The sequence below is a fragment of the Molothrus aeneus genome, chromosome 4 (genome assembly GCF_037042795.1).
Source record: "Molothrus aeneus isolate 106 chromosome 4, BPBGC_Maene_1.0, whole genome shotgun sequence".
In the NCBI taxonomy this organism is placed as follows: domain Eukaryota; kingdom Metazoa; phylum Chordata; class Aves; order Passeriformes; family Icteridae; genus Molothrus; species Molothrus aeneus.
This window is the reverse complement of record NC_089649.1, coordinates 66,876,720-66,903,713: the sequence shown is the minus strand read 5'-3', so window position 1 is coordinate 66,903,713 and position 26,994 is coordinate 66,876,720. Positions and strand designations below refer to the sequence as shown.

At 40.6% G+C, this 26,994-nt stretch overlaps 1 protein-coding gene across 3 annotated transcripts in view; it reads right to left on the bottom strand.

Moving 5' to 3' along the window:
• CTBP1 (C-terminal binding protein 1) overlaps nucleotides 1-26,994 on the bottom strand; it is a 234,128-nt gene that overhangs the window by 131,613 nt on the left and 75,521 nt on the right. Inside the window, exon 1 of one of the 3 annotated variants that reach the window (XM_066548749.1) lies at nucleotides 19,091-19,156. The exons of the other annotated variants lie outside the window; for them this stretch is intronic. Coding sequence (XP_066404846.1) covers nucleotides 19,091-19,097 — 7 coding nt within the window. The 5' untranslated portion in view covers nucleotides 19,098-19,156. Of the gene's footprint in view, nucleotides 1-19,090; nucleotides 19,157-26,994 lie in introns of those variants that run through there. 3 annotated transcript variants of the gene reach the window in all.

Sequence of the window (26,994 nt, the reverse complement as noted above, 5' to 3'; positions counted from 1 at the left end):
CAATAGCTTCTTTCTGGAAAAGCACCAAAACTGAGGGGAAAAGGCTCATGAAAGTATTTCTAATAGATCTCTGAAAAACTGTCTACAGCTTATCATGGACACATCTTGGCATGAAGAATTAATAATTCCAAGAGCATTTGATATATTGATATAATTTACATATATATAAATATGATGCAAATGTATATAATGTGAATTTATAGAAACACAATTTTTTACTAGAAGGGCACAGAGCCAAATTAAAAGGGGAACAATGGACAAGATGTAAAATACAGTTGCTCTTCCTGTGCCTCTTGCAGGGGTTTTCCTGATTCATGATGAAAGTATAAAGCAACACACATATTTTATTCATCAAAATATATTGCTGATAAATCTTGAGTGACTTTCCATGGCAATTCCACTACTCCTGAAATCACTTGGAGTTTTAAGTAATATTTCCTCTCACTGCAACCTGGTTTGCTTAAAAAAATTACATTACATTTACTCAACACTTCTTTAAGCAATGAAACCCTGGCAGAAATCTGTTTATTGGTATCCAAATCCCATATAAAACAACATTCGGTATTCCCTTGCAATTGGCCCCACAATTTACAAGCCCACAGCACTATGGAAATATATAGGACAATATATTTATTGCAACCCATCCAAAGTTTCTTGACTGTTGATTCCTTATCTGCTTCCCGGAGTCCTGCTGAACGTTTACATAAGATGATTGCTTTTAATCTTTCTGTGTTTGCTTCAGACATGCCCTGACAACCACTTAGAAAAGTGGTATTTTCCTGACAAAATGAATCATTTGTCTTCTACCACCAAGTTGCAGATCTTTGTTACAGAAATAGAAAGGCTAGAACATGCCCTAGGAAGTTTCTTTCTCTGCTTTGAAACTACAGGGAGCAGATATACTCCTTTTGAAAATCCTGTGATAAAAAAAAAATTAAAATAAAAAAAAAGTGGCACAATTTCCTGAAGCATGAGCTCATAATGGGAACAACATACTGTGACAAGTGGATTGCAAGAGGAAAAATACAGCATGGAATTGCACAACTCCTTTCTAAGTCAAAGTACTGACACCATGCTCTGCTGAGAAAACCTTTTGTGCCTCTGATTTAATGATAAATTTCATGTGATTTCTCCTGGTTGGAGGAATGGAACAGAAACAAAACCAAAACACTGTCCTGACGTGTTAGCATTAAACATCTCCTTCAAGAAATAAACTTTGTGTCTTTGATTGTTACATAAAATTCTATTTTTGGCCGGAACAAGAGGGAGAAAAAGAACAAGAAAATAACCACAATTATTCTCAAACCAAGAATCCACGAGAGGTCTAAAAACATGAAGGAGAAATCCTTTCTAAGGAAGAAAATACTTCCATTTCCAGCCCTATATTCCAGTTTTCACCACCTCTGCATGGCAAACTGTGGTCAGTGCTCAACTCCTACTCACCCAATGCATCCAGAACAGTCTCATCACCCTTAAACTCGTGTCCTTCCCAGTTTTAACCACTCTGGTTTTTTCCAGCTCTGACCTTCCCAAGGCTATCACTTCCTAGCTCTATTTTCTGGCATGCCTTTCCTTCCCAGAAATGAGCCCTCCTCTTCTAGCATCCACCCAGGTTCAGATCCTGCTCTTTCCTCTGCCCATCCTGTTCCTTGATCTCAGCAAACTCCATCACTCTTATGGTCACAGCTCTGAGCTTCTCCATGATAAAACTAATATTAAATTTTGCAAAAGTGCAGAGCATGCATGGTTAAAGACCAAGGCAGAACCATCACTGCTCTCCATCCTCCCTGGAGACTTCAGCCATCTATAATTTTTCCCCTCAGGAGATAATGCCATCAGGCCACAGCTTCACAGCAGATCATCAACAGAAATTTGTCCTCACTCTTCCTGAGCCTTTTTGGACAGATCTAAGTTGTGCTGCTTCTACCCTGCAAGTTACAAAACTGATAAAGAACAGCATCTTCTTAAGACCATGAAGTCATCTACCACACTTTTCCCCTTTATGATAACCACATTCCTCCACCAGGCTTTTGCCAAACACTTGGTATTTTCTTCCCTTATTCTTTTCACCACTCTCTCTTTAAGCCCCTGCATTTATTTGGCTTTGGCAATTCAGGCACAACTGAAGGGGTTTTTTTCCCCCATTTGTGTGTAAAAGATGTAATTGCAGTTGCTCACCTACATTTTGTTTACTAAGGATACAGATCACCATTTTCCAGCTCACTGTATTTGCTTTCAAGCTTTCTGCCTTTTATAGAAGCATTATTCCTACATATGTCATCTTTCTTCCCCCTGACAAAAAATCGCCCACTGATGTCTCTTTGTTAGAATACAACAAATCATAATTATTAGTCAACAGCATAAATGTCCACCACGGGACAAAAGCAAATCTGGGGCTTTTCCTTTGCTGAAAAACCCTTTGGTTTAGAGTTGCTTCCTCCTTCTAGCCTATTTCATCTGCCAGTTGAAATACAGAGTGACCTCTCCATATGGCACTTTCAACATACATAAAAAAGATACAGATGCACAAATGTTTTGTCTAAAGCATGGAGAAATTGGAAAGCATCCTTCAGTTCCAATTTATTGTCTTTGCACTGATACCGTAATTTAGAAAAATTAAAATGTTCCAAAGTTTGTGTTTGATAATAACTAACATTTCTAAAGCAGTTTTTCAGATGCTCTTTTTGAAAAAAATGGACTATATACATTCTTTAGTATTAAGCAAAAGGGCCTTTTGTGAAGAAAAATACCAGTTACTGATGTCTATCCAACAATCAAATGTGCCTCTGTGTGGGCTGCACACACTCATTCTCAGAACAGACCTGCTGATGACTGAGCTACTGCTTTCAGAGAAATTATTTTTTTTCCTTCAAAATCCTTCAGAAAGTTGGGTTGATTTTTTTAGCAATAATCCCAAAACATTTCAAATCATGTGAATAAAGATCTCAAGTGATTTAACCAAAATAACACAGACATAACCACAGAGAGAAGAGTCTTTTTATTTTCATGAAAAGGACAAAGGTTCAATACCATAAAGTTCAGACCCCAAAATATGTCCTAAAATCTGAAACATAGACTTGATCTAAAATAAAATCCCAACCCCTCAGATGCTTCTGCTTCATGCTCTGCATTCAAGAGCTGAAACCATGAGATGTACACAGTCCACTATTCTGCAGTATGTTGGCACCCACAAGCACTTGTACAGATCTGAAAGCATGAATTTACTATCTTTCTGGAGGCAAAGAAATAAGATCATCTTGCCAAGGTGTTGCACTCCCCCTCTCCATCAGGGACAGCCCATCCCAGGCATTGCCTTTATTCTGTAAGCACAGTGTCCAACCTCACCAACAACTCATCTCCAGCAAGGGATGCAGGTCAGTGATCTCCCAACAGCTGGACCTGACAGGCCACAGCTGGATGAAGAGAATCTTTATGAGCAACCAGGACATGCTGCTCACAACTACATTTCCAAAGTGGCTGAGTTGAATAGGGATGTAAAAAGCTCCTGTTCAGGCATTTCCTCCTCAAGAGAAAAGCTTTTCTTGCAGGATGTGCTGACAGCAAAAGCAGGTGATGTTGGGCATGTGTAATCCAAGCACAGAGACTGTTGGGAATATTAATCCAAGGGGCTCCACCTGTCCAAGAGCAGATGGGGCACCAGAATTCACAAAGACCCATCAGGGCTTTAGGAGCATCCAAAACCATGGCACCATCCCCTGACCAGGACATAGGAACTTGGCTCCATCAGGAAAAGAAAAGCAAATAAAATTAAACTTTGCAGAAAGCAGATTTGAACAACGCAAGTGGTTTGTCCTTCCATCTTCCATGACAGCAATGCCACTACCTCTGTTTGAAGAAGTTTCTCTGCAGCAGCACCTTCAAACTGTAACTTGCTGCATGTGCTCTCTCCTTATCTCCAGATGTTAAAACCAAGTTAATCTCTCAGCAGAAATGCACAAAATGCTGTCCTTGGACCATGTGCAGCACATCCCACACAAGCTTTGCTGATGCTGCATGATCACCCACCAGAGGAAACAAAGCACTGCAAGGTAACAGAAACTGGAGGTGCATGTGGGAACCAAGAAATTTTCCTTAGTAATAAATTCAGAATATCAGACAGAAAAAAAAATTATGTCCCATTATGCCCCCTGGTCAGGGTACTTAGCTCTTTGTTTCCCCACAATGCTTCCCAATGGGTTGATCCATCCTTTCTCCAGCTGCTCTCACAAATGCATCCTGTCCCATACTAAATTCAGTGTACTTAAGATATGCTGCACTTCATCCACTAGAGCACCCAGTAGAGAATCCATCTGCTCCATTCCCACTCTGATCCAGCTCACACCTGACTGGCACAGCCCAAAATCTTACAGCACAAGATGGGCATGGCAACCTGGGGCTCAGCTGGGAGCTTTCCACTGAGAGCCTGCCAACATTTCCTTGAATCCATTCTTCCCACTATGCTCTCCTGTACCCACAGCAACTGTGAAATCACTATTAATTATGTCCTTTTGCCTGACCCACTTATCTCAGAATTGCAGTATCTGGGATGGGCTAAAAACAGAAAAAAAAAGGAGGGAAGCTGCTCATTTTGCTTCCTGGACAACTCCTTTCAGAAAAGCCAACTCTGTTCTGATTTTCTCCACTATTTTTTCCTCTGTCTTTCCTTTCTTCTTCAACTTCTCTTCTGTATCTTCCTTTTGTTTCTCTCTGCAAGAAGAGGAACTGGGTTAGGAAAAAGGAATGATGGAGAACGCTGATCTAAATTGCTTCACATCTTCAAATATGTGGAGAGAAAATGATGGGGCGTGGGAAGGGAATGAAGCCCTGTGGGTTTTCTTTTCCAGATGACTTTCCTTCCTTCTGGCTCATGACTGAACGAGATATGAGAGAATAAGAACTGCTGGAGATTTTGGCAAATATTGAAAAGGAGAACATGCAACTACAATTATTTGGAGAATAAGAAGCAAATGCTAAAGAAAAAATAAACCCCACACATACAGATTATGGGCTCTTTCCAGAGGGAGAAGGTTTTATTAAGTCTGAATTAAATGTGTGTATTTTTCCCATTAATTCAAGCGTGGATTTCATATAAAATTCACAAATACCTATGTCAAATACAGCAAGGAACACCAGCTTAGAGGCATCAGAAAGCATTCTTTTATTACAAGAGAGAAGACACGCAGTTCTGTTTCCTGAAGGATGGCAAGGAACCAGGAAGAGATGAAAGCACAACCTTAATATTGCAACTAACAACGTTCAAATGTTCTTGCCTGCACATTAGGAGGCACCACCATGCATTTTTTGCTTACATTTACTTCTGCATGGAAAATAGATTAAAACTGGCCCTGGTACTGTGCACTGCTGTCTGGAGCAGGGCTAATTTCTGGTTCAGAAGAAAGGACCCTCATGGTAAAACCAGAGCACATGAGCATGCCTGGGTTGTTCCTACAGAAGGTGAGCTGTGCTCCAGGTCCTGAAGCAGAAGGCACCGAGCTGCAGCTGCCCACAGAGATCCCTGTTCCCCTCTGAAATGGCTCCCACATCCCTCCTCATCACCCAGCACAAACCAACACAGCCACCAGAACTGCAAACCCACCAACAGGGAATGCAGGCACACAAAGTGAGGATTTATTTGAACATAAGCTGCTCTTGAGACGTCCTTTCATGGGTTTGTTTCCTTACTTGTGACCTTTGGGAAGGCAAGAAGGATGCATTCAAAACCTCAGTCATTGTTTGTTTGCAGAGGTGATACCATCCATGCAATACATGTACTACACCTGATTACTGTACTATACCTGATTATTTGCCTTCACCAAATGCATCAGAGAAAACAATTTGTTTGGTTTAAACTCATTTAAAATGGAGATATCTTTCACTGGGAGAAGAGCTTTCCATAGGAACAGGGTTTGCACTTTGTGACGTTTTCAGAAAGACCTAAGAAATAATATAAAATAACAACTATTTCTGCCTCCTGCCAGGCTTGTTGGAGTATTTTAAAACAGCTTTGCTAAAATAAACCAAGTTTTTTTTTTCCCCGAACAGATTTGCCACCAGGGAACCAAATCCTACCCTTATAAGGCTACAGCAAAACAAAAGTCCCAAAAAAGTACAAAATCTAGTCCATTTTTTAACTCAGGAAAGAGGAATAATAAGACACAACAGGTTTAAAACCAGTTTCTTCAGAATTTGCAAGTCAGATGCTTCAGAAAATAATGTTCCCAAAGATCACCCTCTGGTCCTTCACTCCACTCCTCTCCATCCAGTGAGATCTTGAACTGTTAAAGAGCTACAAAGCTAAAGCAGAGATTTCAAATCCACAGCCAGGATTCAGACTTTACCCACTGCAATGTTTTACACACACAGAAAGGGTTACTGTTACCATTAAAGAACTCAAACTGTTATGGCAAAGCAGAAATTATTTAAACAACTTTGCCTACAAGGACTGATCCTCCCTCGGTATTAAAACCCCAATATACACAAAAAAGAAAGGAAAACCTCTTAGTGTTAAACATTGGAGAAAGATCTTAGAAATAATGGACTCTAAAATAGTTTACAAGAATCTGAAATAATGCCTGTGCTAAGATAACACAGAAATCAAACTATTTGGAAAAAAAAAAGTCAATGTTAAATATTAATGTTTTGGTTCTCTCCAAGGCAGGACAAATTGCAGGGGGAAGAAAACATTGAAAAGCAAAGGTTGTTTTTTTGGTTTTTTTTTTTTTTTAATTTTACCAAATTTTTGCTCTGGACCATATTCTATTTAAGAAATTGCATGAGAAGCAAATTGCTCCAAAGCTGAGTTGAACCTCACCCAAGGTTAAGTGAACACCAAACACAGACCACTTCCTTTGGTTCTTGGTATAAAAACAAAATATCACCAAAATATGCAGCAACAAAGGATGCTGCCACGGCAGCTCGTCCGAGCAGCTCCATGGCTGATGTCTGCAGTGTTCCAAGCCTGGGTAAATAAACTTTAAAGGATCTTGAGAGGAAAAAGTTCTTTCCATCCTCTTTTTTTTCATTATCCGACACTACGAGTTGAGTTGTATAAAAGATTTCACTGTGGCACATACAAAAGCAGCGGCACACCAGCGAGCACTTCATTAATTAAAAGCCAGAAAAGGAAGTTTGCTAAACGAAGCAAATGTTCTTATCACTCCTATCTATATTCATTAAAACTGACAGGAAACCAAATATCACCATCTGTCTACTTGCAATAAAGACACTAAAAACAGCTCCGGGGTAGAAGAATAATATAAAGTATAAAACTGCAGTTTTTCAAGTTTCAGTTTTAAATGGACAAGAGAGAAACTGATGTCAGACGAGGGAGAATGAAGGATGACAAGGAGCTGGTACATGAGACTGAAAAAAGAAATTACATGCTTTAGAATATAAATTGAAGCCCCTTTCAAATCTCAGAAAACAAACAATAAGCTAAAGTTTGCACTGTCTTTTTCATTCAGGTCAATGGGTCTGGAAAAAGCCAAGGGTTTCAACGGCAGCTCATTTGCCTACTTACAAATAACTGCTACCAAAAACAGTCAGAAAATTGTATTATGCAACATAAGCTGCAAATTTTTAATGGTCAAGCAAGTCCCAGGAAACACTTGTGTTTTATTATGTCTTGATACACCCTCTTCAGATTTACAAGAGATCATTCTTTTAATTATTCCTATATTTGGATTTTGCTTTTAAATCAGAAACCTGATATAAAATTGAGTAAGATTTGATAAAAGGAAAAAGATGGCAGAGGTACTAACTTAGCTATGAAAAGAAATACCAGGCTGGGCTCACACCAGCAGTGGCAGAGGTCAGCTGAAGGTCACTGATTTAAGGTATTTTCCAGCATTTGTACAATTCCTACCTTCTAGTAATCACCTTTTTTTTTTTTTTTTGCACTGCAGGGGAGAGGAAAGAAAAAACAAATAGATGGTAATAAGATATTTAATGACAGAAATGAAAATAAACTACTGCTCACACTCTCAAGAGCACAACTCCCTGTCGTTAATTCTGCACTATTCCCCAGCTGCATTTTGCATAGCAATGAAAAGCACTTCCAGTTCCTCTCAATGCTGCATAAAATATTAGCTCCACAGTCACAGTTTTTAAGACTAAATAAGGTTAAAGTAATTTAAGCCTGAGATAAACAGAAAAAAGAAAGAAAATTCATTGTTAAAAGTCTCCCAGCCCCCTGTGATGTTGAGGTACAGGAGCACATATGGTGCAGAGCAGATCCCTGGGACCTACAGGAAGCACAAATGGGGTCAGGAGAGGAGGAGCAAGGGAGTTCAAGACTAAATTGAAGCCTTGTTGATTTTTATTATTAAGTTCTTCCAGGACAGTACTTTTATTTTGTTTATTTTCTGTCCTAAGAACAGTAATTCATACCTCGAAAAAGGCTCTCATTAATATTCTATGAGAATGCTTTTTTAGCCTCAATACAATTACAGCAGAGCAATTATTATTCTTCTGTTAATACTTTAACAATACTAACAGAACTATTAACAGCTCAGCATAATGAGGCATTTGTGAAACAGAACTGTAAGGCTACTTCTGTTTGTAAAGAAACCACAACAGAATTACACAAGTTAAATGAAATCTGAGTGTAAATAAGTCACTGTAAACTGATGTGCAAATGTGCCATCAATTCCTCCCTGATTCTGAGGAATCTCTCAATCCTGTAAGGATATAGGAAAACCAAACATTTTTAAGTGAAGGCTGAAATTCAAGAGTAAATTCTTTTTTATGTTCAGTATATAACGGAGACATCTCTTTGTGCATGCCAATGAAATCATTGGGATGCTTAGAAAGGATTTGGTAGGCACACCTGGAGGTATGTAACAGAAGAGAAAATACAAAACTATCCATAAAAAATTCCTGAGTGTGCTGTAAAAATGCATCCAGGCTGATGTTGGAGAATGTTTGTTTATTCAAAGGTGGTTATACAGCATCTAAAACACAAGAAACATTGCTGCAATGGGAGGGAAAAGCCAGTGTTGACATGTTACCTTTATAAACCTTTTATTAAAAGCTGCATAGTAAGGGCAACAAGCATAACCCAGATTATTAGATTTTGGAAAATTTTATTTTATATATGCCTTGTTAGAGCTCCTATTTTCCTTCTGAGAGTAGTAACTGTGGAAGTTGCATTTAAAATTATTTGCTAACAGAAAGCAAATGAATACTCAGGTTCTTCAGGAGCATGGATAATCAATGGAAAAGGTGATGAAATTCTCTGGCAAAAAGAGAAAGCACAATTCACTCCTGTGGTTCTCCTGTCCACAGCTACAACAGTAACAGGGTGCAAATCAAAGCATCTTCCACAGCAGATATTGGAGAAAACCAGCCCCAGACTCCAGACTCCTTGGATTTGAGAATGCCAGGCTGGGAAAAGCTTTTTCAATTCATGGGAACTGAGAAAAGATCCATTTCCTACAATCCTTTTAAAAAGGTAAATGAAGCTGAATCATGAAACACACTCTTAGTGCAGGAACAACTCCATCAGAATGGGAGGGACTATTTTCCTTAATTATGGGAAACTCTGTTCTAATATCATAGACACACAATACTACCAGTATTATTAATTTAATTAATTAATTTAATTATTTAATTAATTATGAAAATATCAACTTATTAAAGACCAGTATGGGTTTTATTTAATCTTGTACCCACCTTGTTTATGAGCTGATGAATCTCCTTTTCCTGGTCTGTACCCACAGATGAAGCTGTCCCTTCTGTAAGGCACCACCAGCACCGCTTTTGCTGGCTGTACCAACTCCCCTTCTTGCTCACAGGATTATGCAAACTGTGTTTAAATTCAGGATGGGTTCTGCCCTTTTGTACTCAAATGCATCCTCTTCCCTTCATCCTGCTACATACAATAAACCCTGGATTTGTCAGGTTTGATCCTAGCTTGCAGCATGACTTATTTTGGTGAGCACTTTGCTTTAACACCTCCTCGCCCACTGCAACACCTCCTGGATATTATTCTTGAATTTGCTTTAGATAGTCAATAACAGTTTTCCACACACCTTTGTAAAAGCTTCCCTTAAAAATCCACTTAAAAAAAATTTTAAGTGACTGTTCCAGTGACTATCCCAGTCACAACGCCCTCGTGTCTTTTATTTAAAGTACAGCACCATCACCTCTGCACAGCAGTGATGTAAGTAAGGCTTGTCACGCTTTTGCTCTCGAGCATTAAAAAACCTGACCCAAAACCAAGTCCATCCTAAGTGTACCTTTTAATCCACACAGAGCCAAAATAATTTATTATTATTTACATTGCTTTAATAGCTGTTTTGAGTTGCTATTTAGATGGTCTTAGTAGTAATGACTGCAGCAAGCTGGAACAGGTTCACAGCACTAAAAATAAAACCTGGGTGTCTTGAAGCCTGGGAAAAATACAGGAATGTTCCAAGGGTGTCAGTACAAACCTGCAAAACAAATTTTCTACAGAGACAACATTTCTTATTCATCAATTTGAATGGACAGATATTTGGAGACAGAGAATAATTCAGTTTCTACAGGCTTCTTGGACACTCCCATCATCATGCTCCCCTTTCCCATGTGTTTCTTCTCCCACACTTAATTTGTCTGCCCTCTACTGTCTTTCTTGCCTTGAACCAGGCTCAGGCCAACTATTTCTCCCTGTCCTAGTTTTGCCTTTCTCTCCCCCATGCCCAAATGATGTGATCCAGGTGATGGCTGAGCCCCCCAGGGCAAGGTCATTGTAAGCTCCACTGCAGGAGGGTCTCACCTCTTGGGTAACAAGCCACCTTTTTTTGCCATTTCTTTACTCTATGCAGTAATTATAGTCCCTTTTTCCCCTTTTCCCAGCCTATCCCATTATTTCTCTCTCTTTTACATACTATCCATTATTTTTCAGGGTTTTTTCCTTTTTTATCATCCTATCACTACCAGAGTCTTTAAGAGAAAGCTGAGGCTGTTAAGTGTCTCACACCTGTCATTTCAGCATTATGATTAGAAAGCAGATTCTGAAAATCCTGATGCCACCATAAAACTGGCAAACTAAGAAACCTCACCTTAGATTCCATCACTTTATCACTGTTCTTCTATGCTTCCCTAGATACCTGCTGATCACCATCAGAGACAGGATTTTGAATTGTAAGTGCTTGCTCTGAATGAGAACAGCTGTTCTTACAGATTTATTGCTAAAACAACATGGGTTCTGCCAGACCTAAGAAAATCAGCAAGAAATAAAGTTACAGACTCTTGTATTTTGCCACAAGTAACTTTGGTATTGGAAATTCCCTTTCCTTGTCCCTGTTTGTTAGACTGTTATGCAAAGAGAGTTAATTCTGGTAAAGATTAACACATATGTAAAGTACCCAGATGATTTCTTTGATTGTGATAGGAAACACTTAGATATGAAATTCAGCACAAAATACTTTCCAGCTTCTGAGAAATATGAGTGAAACTACTTTGAACATGATTAAGTTAAGAGCATCATCCTTATTAACATAAGAAAGAAAAACGATTTGTTGGAAAACACTCACCGTTTGAGGTACTCCATACTGTTTTCCAATGTTATTTTCCCAGAGACACCAAGAATGGTTTGGTTTTGTGGTTTGGGTGGGGTGGGGGAGAAGGTTGCTGATGTTTTGAGAAAACCTACCAAAGCTTGCTTTGTTTGCTTGCTGATCCTCAGCTACAGCAGTAAGTGGCTGCTGGCAGCCCTAACTTCAAAAACCAGCTGCAGGACAAACTGTCATGATTTCAACCATTCAATCTAAAATTAAAATTTTTTTTTTTTAAAAATGTATCAAACAAAGAAACAAACTTTAAAAATATTCCAAACAAACCGCAGAAGGTTTCCTCAATGGCAAAGTCTCAAGCCCAGTTGGCCAAACCCTTCCAACCACGTACCCACCCTTGGGTTTCAGATCCAAGTTAAACTCCACTCCCCACCAGCCTTATCTTGCCAAATTCAGAGCAGAAGGAAAATATGCAGAGGACTCCAGCACAGGGAGAGCATGGACACACACAGCAGCACTCCCAGGGGCCTGCTCTGCAGTTGCATTTTATTAAGGAATGCACACACTTCAGTGCTCCAGTCTGGAATATTCAGGGGCTCCAGCACATGAACAGTAACTCAACAACCCCATTTCCTTGTCTGTATCATAAAATAAACACAGTCTCCGAGATGGACTCTATGGATTTATGGCCTTTCAAAAGAATTTAGTAATTGGAGGGGGAAAAAATAAAACTCCAAGTAAAGTGAACAGTTCAAAATGTGCAGTAAATAGTTTTGAAAGCGATGTTCTCATCTGGGAGTATTGCAGCAGATGTTTATCATGAGCTACTGCAACAGTTAATCCAACTCCCAGCCAGATTACCTCTTTGCCTTTGGAAACCAGCCTTTTTTCCATGGGCAACTTACAGAAAACAAGGGGATGTGCCAGAACTGACAGCAAGCAGTTAACTGAATGAAGCAGGAGGGGAAAAAAAATCCATAAAGCCCAACCAAATAAACTGACATCTGGCCCAAAAGACTTAGATGAACAGGTGTATGTGTGGGTGGGATTGGAAGGAAAAAAAATAAAGAAAAACATTTAAACAAAGCCTCCAGTGACATTCTGGTCACTTAAGTGGGTACACACAAAACAAGCCAAACAACATTTTTGAACAAATCAGCAAATAATGGATTTCTTTCCTCTTTTTTTTTTTTTTTTTGAGAGGGTAGGAAATATGATTATTGAACTTGGATTTCAAAATTATTGTGGTGCCAGTAAGCCACAGTAACAAACTCAGAGGTTGTTCTATTCTAAGATATTCTAAGGAAGAATGAAATAAAGGAAGGTAGGAAACTACATATGCAATCTGGTATTTACTACTCAAAGATACAAATGCAAATCACAATTTAAAGCATCATTATTTAAAGCTGAAATTACCATTTCATAACAAATGCAAATCCGATCCCTGTTTACAACATTTCCTAAAGGCAAGTGTAGGGCTAGTGAGTCCATGCCCAGAGCATGGACTTAGTTCTGCTCCTGACTTCACAGGCATTTAATTCTGAAAAAACCTTCAGCATACATGGGTCCTGTGAAAAGAGTGAGCAGTCCATCCCCTCTGACCATCCAAAAGAGATCAAGCCAGAGAGGCAGGTGCACCATGTTCTCAGTGCACTCACCTGAGCATCTCCTGTGGCTCCCCCACCCGTGGGACCACACTCACCCTGGCTGCCCCAGGATCCCTGGAAAAGTGCTGGGAGCCAGAGGTAGTTTTTGAGGATTTACAGCCTTGCACAGCTTACAAGGCTACCTGCAACTTTCACCTGCAGCCCACACCTTCCCCTTTGTATTCTCAGCTGTGCTAACACAAGAATAAGAGTCACAAATTCTGGAAACTTCTGGTCTAAACTTCCTTCCTTACTGAAGAAAATCTCAGCTAGTTGGTTGGTTGGGGTTTTTTAAACAGAGAGAAAAACAAATGCCAATCTGTCAAGTGTAAGAAAGATGTAAAGACATTTTGTTCCTCTAATTGCTCAGCAGAACAATAAATGAATAAAGAGCTCTAGGAAGTCCTTTCCACTCGGCAGTATTTCTGCTGGTAATGCAAAACAATTTTTCTTGGTACTCCTCTTAATCAACAAAAACAACGGCAAGCGCTACCAGTCCTTTCATATTTGATGAAGGGATTGATGTTATTTATCCAAGAAAGTCTTTATAAATATTCCTTCCCTTCTAAAAAGATCAGTGACCGCAGAGCCATGTCCCTGCAGTACCTCCACTCAGCCCTTGGCCCCTTACAGGCCATTGGAACAGCCACCCATTGGTGTGTTCACTAAAAACAACCATTTGCAGCTTGTCTTTTTAAGGTTTTTTTTTCTTCCATATATCAAAAGTCGTAAGTGTCAAGGGAAAGTTTTTGTTTTCTAAATTTTTAGTATTCCAGAGAAATATATTGACATTGCATTCCGCAAATCTTGCCAAAAATGTCTTTTGTGTTCACAGCTTCAATGTTGATGATACATTTTAAACACTAACAGTACAAAGTATGATTTAAATCAGAGCCTAAATCATAAATGTAAAAGTAATTTAAACTAGTGAACTGGAAACCTTAATTTAAATAATCTCATTTTGCCACTATAGTTTTCCTAAAGACCTATTTGCTTTCAATGGTTGTTAGTTCTCATTGAGAAGGTAAATAAACTACATGTATCTATTTAAATTATTATGAAGCCTAATATATTCTACATCTTTTATTTTTACATTTTATTAAGTAGACAATTCACTAGGCAATTATTTTTTTAACTATGATTTCTAAGTGCTTCAAAAATATTTAGTGAGTCCTAAAGCACCTTTTATAATGATGATTATCCCCATTTTATAGAAGGATAACCCAAAGAAGAGATAATTAACTAGTCTGGGCTCTTTCCTTCACCACATTAAACTAGCTCTAAGGTAACATGATTGATCTCCACTATAACAGCAACCTGTTACACATAATTTTTCACTCTGACCAAGCAATTGTAATAATTTGTAATTATTGATTAAGAGATCAATTAGAAGCAAATACTCAGTAGCAGCAGCAGCAGAAGGCTGAACTAAATATCTGTACAAGAATAAGGAGGTTTTGCTGGATGGTTTCACCAAGATATGACACTTGGAACTATTTTTACTTCATCTCCTAAAATGTGGATGCAAAGGTAGCACACGGCACATTCTGCTGCTGTCTTCACAACACCACAGCTTGCTTGATGAGTGACCTCAATTATTTTGCCCTGAATGACAGCAAAAATAGCATTGAGCACTGAGATCTCTTACACAGCCCAAGAGAACACACCAGACTTTTCAAGTTGTACAACCTCTAGTTTGAGTACTCAGTTCTTAATATGGTGCCTCAAAATTTGCAGGATGTTGTGCCAACAGCACTTAGGATCAATGTTTCACAACAATTTCTGTGTACTGAATATTACCCATCCTGCTGTGCCAGGCTGAGACCTTCCATTTGCACACTTTCTTTCCTGAGGGATAGCAGCAGCCTGGAATGGTTTCTAGTCAATATGGGCCATGTATGAAAAGTGGGAGAAGTGCTACAGAATTATTTTTCCAATGCCGTTTTTCTCGTCATTGTGCCCTAAGTTGGTCCATGACAGGAACTGCATCTTTCCAAAAGCACATCCTGATGTCTCCTACCAAGCCAGCCCTTACCAAGCAGGTGCATCAGTGATCCTGAAGCTACTCTACCCTCCTGTGAACTTGCCTTTCCTAGGATGCACACAAAAATTTTAGCACGTAGGCATTAATGACCATTTCTGAGCTTAGCCAGCAGTGGCGAAATGCACCCTCCATCCCACGGTGCAGGAAAATAAAACAGTAAAAGACACAGTGGTCTATGAAGAGACAGATTTGATAGGAGTGACCACATAAAATGCCAGCTCTTCCCTTCTGGTAAGGGAGTGACCACTACAGGGATGTAGAGCAGAAGGCTCTCGAGGAGACAACGCATTGCTTCGTCAGCTGGATGCTCCATCTCACTGCAAGTCCTCATCTACAGTTTCAGGATAGAGAGTGCTGTTCCTTCCAAAATCAATTCCAATACTGTGTGCCAGACCCCAAACCACACCCCACTGACAGGCCCCACACACACAGAGTTTTTTGCCTGCACACAAGCCCAGGAACCAGGAGGATGAACAGGGAGTGCAGGTCAGGGACCTACCAAGCCAGGCCCCCGCTGAAGCGAAAGCGAAAGGCTGCGCTGGCACCAGCAGCAGCGTTTCCTGCCCAAGCTTCCCAGGGAGATGCAGCCAGTGAAGAAGCCCCACACTGCCCTGGTTTCCTGCCCAGCAGGCAGGCTCCAGCCCATCCTGCCCTGCCACCAGGCTCCAGACAGGATGCTGCTGCTGCTGCTGCTGTGGGAAGCGAGCGAGCTCCGATGGGAGCGCTGGTCCCGGAAGGCAGATGTTGTGTAAATTCATATTTCATCAAAACAGTTAATTGTGACAAGAGGGCTATAAAATTCCTTGTACTGCTAAATTATTTCTCCACTTAGAGCAACTCTACTACCAGTAAATGTTACACATTGCACTTTATACCCAACTGGCAGCACTCAGTGATAACATTACAGCTCTGTTAAATAACAGATATAAAAATCACAGATCTTTAAAAAGTACAAATTAATTTTTCTCCCGTCATTCAACATAACCATTTACAAACAAACATGCCATGCAATTGTCATTAAAAGTTTTCCAATCTAGCGCTGCATGTGTTTAAATATGAAAATTATACTTCTGAAATAAACATTGCTGCTATCAGGGAAAAGTGCTACCATAAGTCACATTGCTATAAGACAGAAACTGCCACCATGAAGACTCAATAATCCCTCACATTTCACCAAGGGAAAGTTCTCTCTCCATCCATCAGGGTCATAGTAAAAGGATAAAACCAAACAAAAACCAGCTACAAAACAACTAGGCAGCACCTGCTAAAACTTGGATTGTTTCAGACCCACAAGTAGGTAAAACAAGAAATTCAGAGACTGCTTTGTAATGAATGAATGGCTTATCCATATTATTGGTGCCAAACCTCCAGGAATCTATGTTTAGCAAATTCATACAATTAGGAAAAAATATAACCCCCAAAAAACAACTAACAGGGTTTCACTTTCTCTAATCTAACCTTTTTTTAATTTATTAAGAGTTTATTATCTGTTCATCCTTGGAAAATACATTTTTTAGTAACATGTATCTCCTTTAGATATTAAGTCTACACTTAGCAACATCTAGAGTAAGAAACAACAAGGTTTTCTGCAGCTCCATGGGGTCACAAGATCTCTACCTGGTACCAAAAAAGCAACCCAGTAGTGTGCCAAAGGGAAAGGAAAGCCTTCATCTGCTCCCCCTCACCTGCCTGGGTGAGAAAACAGGCAGGAGGCGTGGAGGGTAATTCAGTTCTGCAGTGCTCACATCATCTTTCATATTTCTGTTACCACCACAAGCAGGCAACGCCTGCCAGCCTGGCTGCAGTTTGTTTACACAGTATTAGAAACCAGAATTTGCTACTTAGGCTAAAAAAGCCTCACTAGGTATCAAACAGACCTAGACCTTATTTTGTCTGTTTTCTCAGGATGTTCTGAAAGAAGTTTATATAATGCATGAAAATTATGCATGCCATTATGTAACAAAATCAAAGTGCCATAAAATGTACACATGGGTAGTTCTACTTTCAAACAGCAGTAGCTGAACTGTTTCTGGCTTCATTTTAAAAGTACAGATCGCTTGTAAACAGCATTTATTTAATCCTAATAAGTACAATTTATATATAACTCTCTGACCTTGTCACCTACTCAAGTAATCACAATCACCTCATTATAACACACTGATAAATTCAAGTTAAACTCCCTGGGTGTCGCTCATTTCAGACGATTTGGGTAGGTGATCAAAGAACTACAGGTGCACAGATTTTCCCTGGGAGATGACAAATCACCAGAGGTGCAACAGGTGCCATTCCCATCCATTATCATTTTTCCCAAAAGGATGCCCCTGTCACAGTCAGGATGTTTGTGCACCCATGGGTGCTCGGGCAGGAGGTGAGGACACACAAGCCTGGGGCAGTGCAGCTCCTCTGGCCACTTCCCACACCTCAGAGGAGCTGGGGCTGCTCTTTGGTAGGGCCAGGCTGAAATTCTTCCATCACTCCATGTAAAAAGCTGTATTGATTCTCACAGCTTCAGGCTAGCAACAAAAAAAATTAAGTTTTTAGGCCTAGCAACAGAGCTGGCCCCACAAGCATCCTTCTGCCTCTGCAATGCACAGCAAGGGGTTAATCACACATGCAGGTGTAAATCACACTAACTACACAGACAAAACCATTGATTTTAACCCAAATTCTATAAAAGGCACCTTAAAGGTTCAGTAGCAATTTTATTTGAAAGAACCATTCAAGCACTGATTGCTGAATGGCCATAATCAATTATTTCTATCCAAAATCTGCACTTTTCACACATCACAGAAATGGTTGTACAAATATACTACAGCTTCCAGTACCATCTCCAGCTGGGGATGCTCAGAGAGTATTTAAATTCCCAGCTAACTACTAGATGGCACAAAAATCACAGAACCCAGTCCTAACTGCAGCCTTATGCAGAGAAAAATGCCACAGAGAAAAAAAGTTGCAAAATCTGTCAGCAGATTTCTCTGTTTGAAGACATATCTCCGTCAGAAATAACTTTTGCCACGAAAACTACCAGGAAACTCAGAACTTAAAAACGTGGATGTGGTTTTCATAAGACGTTAAATATGCAGAAGAAATATAATAAATACAGCTGATTGTAAAACAGATCACGAAAAAGAAAGGAGACATGTTGCAAAATAACAGAGCTAAATTCGTCCATGAAACGTATAAGAGATTTACAAGGCAAGATAAAAATGGGGAATTTAAGTTCATATTTGTTATTTTAAACTCAAACCAAAGTATGTTCAGATAACCGCACCTAACCACATCGATTTCCAATTAACCGAAGGGGAGGTACTGAATACTTGGCAAATCCGCAGAAATAACTTATGGGAAGAATCCCGGCTTTTCCTCTGGGATGTGGCAACACCCCCCAGCCGATTCCCATTTACTTTCCGCAATTCCGCACACGCAAACCTCGATTTCCCAACCGGGGGCACCGCAGCGCCAACTCCGCGCTCGCCAAGTTCGCGGCAGCGCAGCGCCGGGACGGGCGGCGGGGCCCCCGCACCGGACCCGGGGCACCCGGGAGAGAACGGGGAGAACGCAGCCGGGCCGGGATCCATCCCGTCCCCTCCGGGGAAAACTCTCCCGCTGCCCCCGGCAGGCACAAAGAGCCGCATCCCCCGAGCAGCGGGCGGGATGCGGCCGGCACTGCCCCCGGCGCTGCGTTGGCGCAGCCCCCGCCCAGCGGCCGCCGGGGGTGCGGTGCAAAAATAATTATTGGGAAAAAAAAATAGAAAAAAAGAAAGAAAGAAAGAAAGAATCAACCATCGTGGCTCAGGACGGTGCGCAGGGATAGGGCAGCGCGCCGGGTACCGAGCGAACAAGCGTCCATCCATGCATCCACCCACCCGTGCCGCCCTCGCTCCGCGCATCGCCCTCACGCCCACCTTGCATCCCGCCCGCCGCCGGCTCCACACCGGAATCCGCCGCCACCGCCGCCGCCGCTGCTGAAAATACGGGGCAGGCGGGCGGACCAATGGGGGCGGAGAGCGCCGCGCCCGCAGCCAATGGCGGCCGCCCGCCGCCGGCGCCCGGCCAATCAGAGCGCAGCTCATTAGGCGGCGGCGGCCGGGAGCGGCGGGGGTGGGGAGCGGCTCTGGGCGCTCCTCGCCCGCCCCCCGCGATTAATTCTTTTCCTCCCTTTTTCCTCTGGTTTTTCCCTCCCCACCCCGCCTTGTTTTTCCCCACCCTTTTTTTTTCCCTTGTTTTTCTTTCTTATTTCTCTCCTCTCTCTCGCTCCCCTCTTTTAACTTCCCTTTGCCCTTCTTATTTTAGGCAGGGCCTTTTCCCGGATTTTTTTATGTACTCCCCCCACTGTACATTAATTATAGACACCAAAAAACTTGGGGAGCCCCCAGGGAACTTGTTCTGCTCTGTGTGGAAGGATGCTCTTGCCTAAATCACGACCGATGGCTGGGAAGCACCAGAGAGTGATATTTCATGGAACCCAAAAAGAGGAGGGGATAGAAGCCACTAGAACTAGTCCAGCCAAAATCCGAGCTGGTTTTGGCATGGCACACAAGCTCTGTGCACGCCTTCTGCAAGCTCTCAAGATGCAGAACCAGCCTTTAAAAATAACAAAATGAAACCAGCAGATGTTTCAACCACACAGCTCCACTCCAGCATGCAAAGCTGTTTCATCTGTATCACCACTGTAAAATTCTTAGCAAAGTTTCTTATTCAAGTCAAACAATTGTGGGTATAAATACCTGCTTTGCTAAAATATAGGGAATAAACAGCTCTTTTTTAAAAAAATCAAATCCATTAACATTCGTTCTTGAAAATAAACTTTTCAATCAACAAAACTCATGACTGCTTTATATTACAGCAGAAAACAATCTGCTGTAGAACAGGGGGATAAAAATGACTCAAATTTTCTTCTGTTTTTCCAGTCTGGTGACCCCAATAATTTCTAAGTTCAGAGCGAACTAAAACAGTGACAAAGCCTGCACCTCCCATTTCTGATGCTGTGCTCCTTCTTCCTCACCCCCAGCATTTAAAATCACTAAATTGTATTTGCTCAAAGCCCTTGCCTGAGCAGGCCATGTTGTGAATTTATTCACAGAGTTTGGCTAATACAGGATAACACACGCTGGGAAGTGATAAACCCGATACCAACCCAAGTTTGATGATAATTTACAGGAGAAAGCTTTTCTTTTGCAGATCAAGAGAGGCTTTTTCCTAAGGTGCCCCAAGAGCCAAGAACACAGTGTGGCTGTGAACTGCTGACAGGCAACCAATAACTGTGACAAATTATACATTCATGGCATCTGCAACAATCGATAAACTGACTCACCAAATTAATAAAATATAGATCACAAAGCATACATTTTTATTAAAGAATAACTTCATGATAACCAAGTAATGTGGATGCTTCCAAGCATAAGATTAAATTACATGCTGAGCAAATCTGGCATTTTGTGATAAACTAGGAAAATAGTCTTTGCAACAGCAACTGAGGAAGAACATTGCTGACATAGTCTATAAACATGTTTTATAAAGCACAACCGAAAGTAACCAAAAAAAAACCACCAAAAACCAAAACAAAACCAACCAAAACCCATAGTGAAGTGGCAGCTCAAGAATTCACTACCATATTCACAGTAATTACTTTCTAGACTTCTCCTTGTTTTGTAATTTATTCCTTCAAATACAATGCTGATTTTGGTGTTAAAAGTAATAATCCCAGATTACCTACATAGTATTTACACCAAATTAGTTCCTTAACTAGCCAGACTTCAGCAGTCACTACTGGAGAATACAAAGCTTTTTAGCACATTTAGGATGACAGCAAATATACTTAAATACACAAAACAACTGTCTGACCTGATAGACTGACCCTGCTGGTCATAATTTCATGCCTGCTGAATAACTCTTAAGTTTAAAGAACTTGCTTGAACATAGGAACACAATGAATCCTGCTGAATTTGAAGGTCTTATGTTTTACACATGATAAAGTTTTCCTGCATGGATATTTTCCCCCACTGAGGAATGCAGTAAGCAGAGATTTCCCAGCCTTCTGTTGGAGAAGTTCTTCCTCTCTCAGGGAGGAAGATGGAGCATCTCTTATGGCAAAGGCTTCACTAGTGGGAAGAACAATCTTAGGCACATCCTCAGTGTCCACTGACTGTGTTGGGTTATTCCTACATAGCTCTGAACCATGTCCTAAATGAAGAATTTAAAATACTGAGATCATGTTCATTAAAGTTTACAATTATTACTTCCTGAAACTCCTTAGTACTTGGTCTCTCCAGGCTAACTGTGCCATACCAGTGGCATTAGAAGATTGTCCTAAATTAGTTTTAATCTACAATGCCAGATAAAGTGGTGCTTTCAGAGTGTCTTCACATGATTGATGTCTTGTCAGATCTTGCAAATATTTATTTTATAGCAAAATATCCAGCATTTCCTAGAAGCAGACTTTCATGAGTATTTTACATCCATAATGTTCAGCCACTTCCTCAACTCCCACAGATTTCCAAGCTAAACACATGAGATGTGCTGTTTCCCATCCTTCTTTCTAGCTAATAAATAATGGAATCTTAATTCTGAACTGCTGTCATGAAACAAAGCTCAAATAGAGCCTAAGTGATACAAAAACAATATTTGTTTATACTGGATACGTTATTAACTTAATTCTTTCTTAAACAAATGGCATTTAATAATGCATTAAACACATAAACAGGAACATATTCGAAGTTATAATCCCATCAGCTCCTTCTCATGACATTCATCCTCTCAAAGGCAATATCCACATTTCAATCTAATCATTTGTTGAACATTGTTAAGTTAATAAACAGACATGGTTCCTTAAAAACAGCTTACTACTTAAATAAGCTGCTGCCTTCCCTGGCTGTGGCAATCTAGATCAGCTAAAAAAAAAACATCTATTCTCTGGCATATTATTAGCAACCAGAAATTTATTATGTTATTTTCTTTCAAAATTAAGTATATTTAGAAAACATACCTACATATCCCCACTTACAGACAGCCATTTATATAAATATTTCACAAGCGTTCTGCATGGTGATCATTTCATTTACTAAGAAAATACCCACATTGCTGTGAATCCTTTCAGTCCCCAAAACGTGCCTACAGATAGCAGCAGTGCATATTTTAGAGAAGCAGCAAACAGGACCAGCTTCAGGATTACACCCACCACCCTCCACATAAGATGAAGCAAGAGCATTTTCTCTTGCCATAAATTACCATTCCCTTCTATCAGCAATTATTTAACTTTCAAAAATAGCTGCAACGAGACAAATTATGAGCTATAATTACCCAAATTTATCCCTGATATTAAGAGTGCACACATGCAGATATGTATACCTAATCTGCTCTAAAATGTGTAATATTAAGTATTATAATCACATATAGCAGGGGATCTTTATCTGATGACCCAGATGACATTTCTATGCTAAACATCTGTGAGCCATTCCAGTGGCCAGCAATGCCCATTATTACTGTTTTATCTGGTGCCAGTCACTCAATCCTGGAATATTTTCTTCTAGCACACCTTCCTCCTTCCCAGATGAGTGCAGGGACCTAAGTCCACAGGAGTCAAAGGGACCACAAGCTTCCAGGGGGAAAAAAATATACCTGTATGTACCTATCTATATATCACTGAGGGCAACACAGAAGTCAGGCCACAAGTCCATACTCTGGAATTATCTAAAGGCTGGAAATATTAGAAATACCATACAGAGTTGGCCTGGCTTTGCTTTCTGTTTCATACAGGACCTTGGGCTAGAGGGCACTTTATGGTCTGACCCAGTTCAATAATCATTTCATTAAGTACTTCAAGACTAAATTGCATCATTCTTTTCTTGGAAACTGGAATTATTGAATATCTTAAGTTACTCAAAAGCAAATTAGAATTTGTCTACTCCTGCACTACTAGTCTGACTCAAAGCAAGCACCTCCCACGTTGTCAGAGGTCTTGACAGACCATTGTGTCTCCAAAAGTACCAACATTTCTGCTAAATCTCTATCATGCTGTGAAGTGCTGCCTCTCAGACAGCTGCATTTATCCTGTCTGTACATCCCAGAATCACAGAGTGCTTTGGGTTGGGAGGGATCTTAAAGAGCATCCAGCTCCAACACTCTGCCATGGGCAGGGACACCTTCCACTATACCAGGCAGCTCCAAGCCCTATCAAACCTGGCTTTGAACATTTCCAGGGATGGGGCAGCCACAGCTTCCATGGGAAACCTGTGCCAAGGCCTCACCACCCACACAAGGAAGAATTTTTTCCTTATATCCAATCTGACCCTGCCCTCTGCCAGTTTGAAGCCATTCCCCCTTGTCCTGTCTCTCCCTGCCCTTGTCTCTCTGCAGCTCTCATGTCACTCCCTCCAGGTTCTGGAAGGAGCCCTCTCAGTGGCCTCCACAGCAGAGATGCTCCAGCCCTTTGAGCATCTTCATGGCCTCCTCTGGACTTGCTCCAACAGATCCACAAATCTCTCATTCTGAGGCCCCAGAGCTGGAGTCAGTAACTGCAGCTCTGTGGGGTCTCTGGCTTCACCTTCAGCCTCTCCCCAAGCAGCTCCTGGTGGGTGAGTGTGGAAACCCAGGGCACTGGGAATATTTCTCTGTCTGCTCTGGGGTGCCCTGACCCCCAGGGGAGCACTGACTCTGACCCTCATTCATGGAGAAAGTTTTAAAAACTTCAAGATGGACTGGAATCCACAGAAGTGTGAAATAGATTATAGAGAGTAGTGTAGGTGGGAAATTTAGGTTTTGGGATTTTTAGTATGTTGTGGATGGAAGCAAGATGGAGGGCACAGGGTGTCATCCTGGGTTTCTTCTTCACACTTCTTCTTTCTTCTTCATGGGTTTGGGTGGCATTCTGTAATTGGGCAGAAGAGTCTGCACTGTGGGCTCTTTGAGATCAGTTGTTGGGTTAAAAGGGAAAATAATCCAGGTGTCCTTTCTTAATTGGATAGTTTAGTCTTAAAAGCCCTTGTAACCAGAGATTGTTGGCCATTTTGTGCCTTCTAATGAAAAGCTGCAGAACTCACAGTAGTGAGACTGTTTTACTGATCAGAAATAATAAACACTTGAGTCCAAACATGAACTACTGTCTCAAGTGCCTCCCATCCAGACCCAGAGAAACCAACAGGTGAGGGCAGGGAGGTGACACAGGTCTGGGCTGGGGGCCAAGCAATCTCTGTGTTCTCAGTGATCTGAGAATTTCTTTTACTCACCTATTAAATTGTCACATCTACAGCATTTATTATGCAGTTACCATGATACAACAATGAACTCAGGTTATTATGTTTTTGATTAAGCTTTTCTTGTTATTCTTTGCACTCTTGTAGGGCATTAAAAGTCACAGATTCATAGGATCTAATTTTTGCAGTGAAACTGAACAAAAAGATAGGAACCCAATAGAGTTTTCTTCCTCCACATTTGTTTTCAATGGCAATAGAATAAATTGCTCCACTAAAAAGCCTTGATACTTTCTGTTTTAAAGCACAAGAACAAATGCTATTTTTAAAGTCAAAATGTGTTATAATGATAGGGTTGAGGTTTGCGGTGGGTTGAGTTTTTTGGGGTTTTTTTTTTGGAAGAGTAAAAATCTATTTTTTTCAGTTACAGTGAAAATTCTGAATGCATATTCACATCATTTTGCAAAACTGTCAACACTAGATACACACTTCTTTCTTTGAACTATCTCCCTGTGTTGCAACCCTCATCTAAATTTGAAAATATTTTGGTAAACATAGATGATGTTTCATGGGTGCAATTTTGAGACCATAAGGAATTTAAGAAAACAGTTGATACTGCATTAAAATCTAAAATTGGCTTTTAAGAATCCATCAGCATTCTCAAATCAGCAACTATTAAGAAAAACATCCAGAAATGAGTATCTGTAACTAATCTACTTTCTCCTAAATTTTCTTCCCTGGAGTGTTGTTTTGGAACTTTTGAGCTCCTTTTGAAGGATATTTGTACATTCTTTTGTGGTGACATATTTTATACATTACTTAAATATGTTCTTCTCTTATTATTACACATTCAGCCTACATATCAAGGTAATTGTATCACAACATTTATCCCAACAGGATTTTACTTCCAGAGTGTGTTGTCTCAAGTATAGTTGATAACATCCACACTTTGCTCAGATAAAGAAAATAGTTTGAATGAAGCATTATGAGCACTAGTGGCATAACACATTTCTTAGAAGCACAGGGCTGAGAAGATTTCCCTTGGGATGTTATAGGAGAGACATAAAATAATTTATTTCATAAACTTAAATTTCCTTATTAAGAAAATCCCTATTTTGTTTTGTTGCCACCACTCTCCTTGGAAAGCTGTGGTGGACTCTGGGGGCTCTGCCCATCAGGAATCCTCTTCAGAATTCAGCCTCAGTTCATTCAGCAGTTGTTTGCACCATTTTTTTCATCTGCAGCCATTGACTTTCAGTTCTTTTCCTCTTGCTCCACACAGTATCTAAAGATGAATATATTCCTCATGTCTCCCTCTGAGATGACAGCCTCTTCACCTTACTCATTAAACTGTTCAGAAATGATGAACTCATACTGATAGAGCAGAATATTCTGTTCACTTGTTTTTATGCATATCACAGGGGCTGCTAAAGCACATCCCATGATCATCCAAGCACTATTTATCTATAATGAGAATCTTGTTGCAAGTTTCTATTTTACAAAACTCTGCTATTACTCACTTAGAAGATATGACCTCTGATTTTATGTTTTGAATTTGATTCTACTTCTATTAGCCCAGTGTTCAACATAATCTCAGTTATTTCTGTATAATATCTGTGGATGGGCTTAATAGCTATTTTTTCTACAAACTGTAAGAAAGGCTCTCCAGCCCCTTGCTGTACAATATCTCTGTTTCAGAGCTGCTATTTCCATTGTTTTAAGTACAGCACCCATACTAATTTAGTGAGCTTGTGTTAAAACTAAATAATCTCTACAGCAACATCTATCCTGATTCCTTGTTATATTTAGGATGCCTTTCAGTTTAGCCATTAGCACAGCCTCTCTACTCATGCCAGGCCATTATGTGAGGCAAGCCAAGCTCAACACTCCCCTGGTAACCTCTCCTGCAACACCACACCTTTTAGAAAAAAAATCTTTTTGAACAACACCTGGTGATGAATTTCTGTGGCAACAAATGGTTCTTTAGCCCAATTTTCCAGCAGCAACCACTGAGCTCCCATTCCATCCATGGTTATGCTGAGAGTTAGGACACACAGAAGGAAGCTGTGCCTCCAGTTGCTCACACAAGGGCTGTGTCTGACTCTGCCCATCATTATTCAGCAGATGGTCCTGGTGACGTGTCCTGTCCAGCCCTGGACAGCGCTGGGCACGTTCTGAGGGATCGGCCGCGCTGCTCCGAGCCACGCTCGGGCTTGGTGGATGCTTCACTCCAACAACCAAGGTCTCACTGACCTTCAGGAGGCCTCCAAAACCCAAAGCTCAGCTTGTTTCTTCACTCCTGGTAGCTCATAAGGTACAAGCCTGTAATTCTTAGTAGCAGTAAATACTAATTTTTAAGAGTCTTGAATTAATTCACAATAAGCTCCACAGTATTCCATAAAACACACAAGTGCTGAGGGCTGTGCTGAAGCTTTTGGGGTTTTTTTTTGAACAAGAGATAATGTCTGGATTTCAAAACACTGTGGTGGTTTAGAAATGAAGGCTGAAGGCTCCTCCAGAGAGGTGAAAGAAGCTGCCCTGCACACCACATGTGTGCCTTTGGCACACTGGAGCCTTCAGAACCTCTGAAAGAAATGGTCCTGCCAAAAACTGCTCCTGCT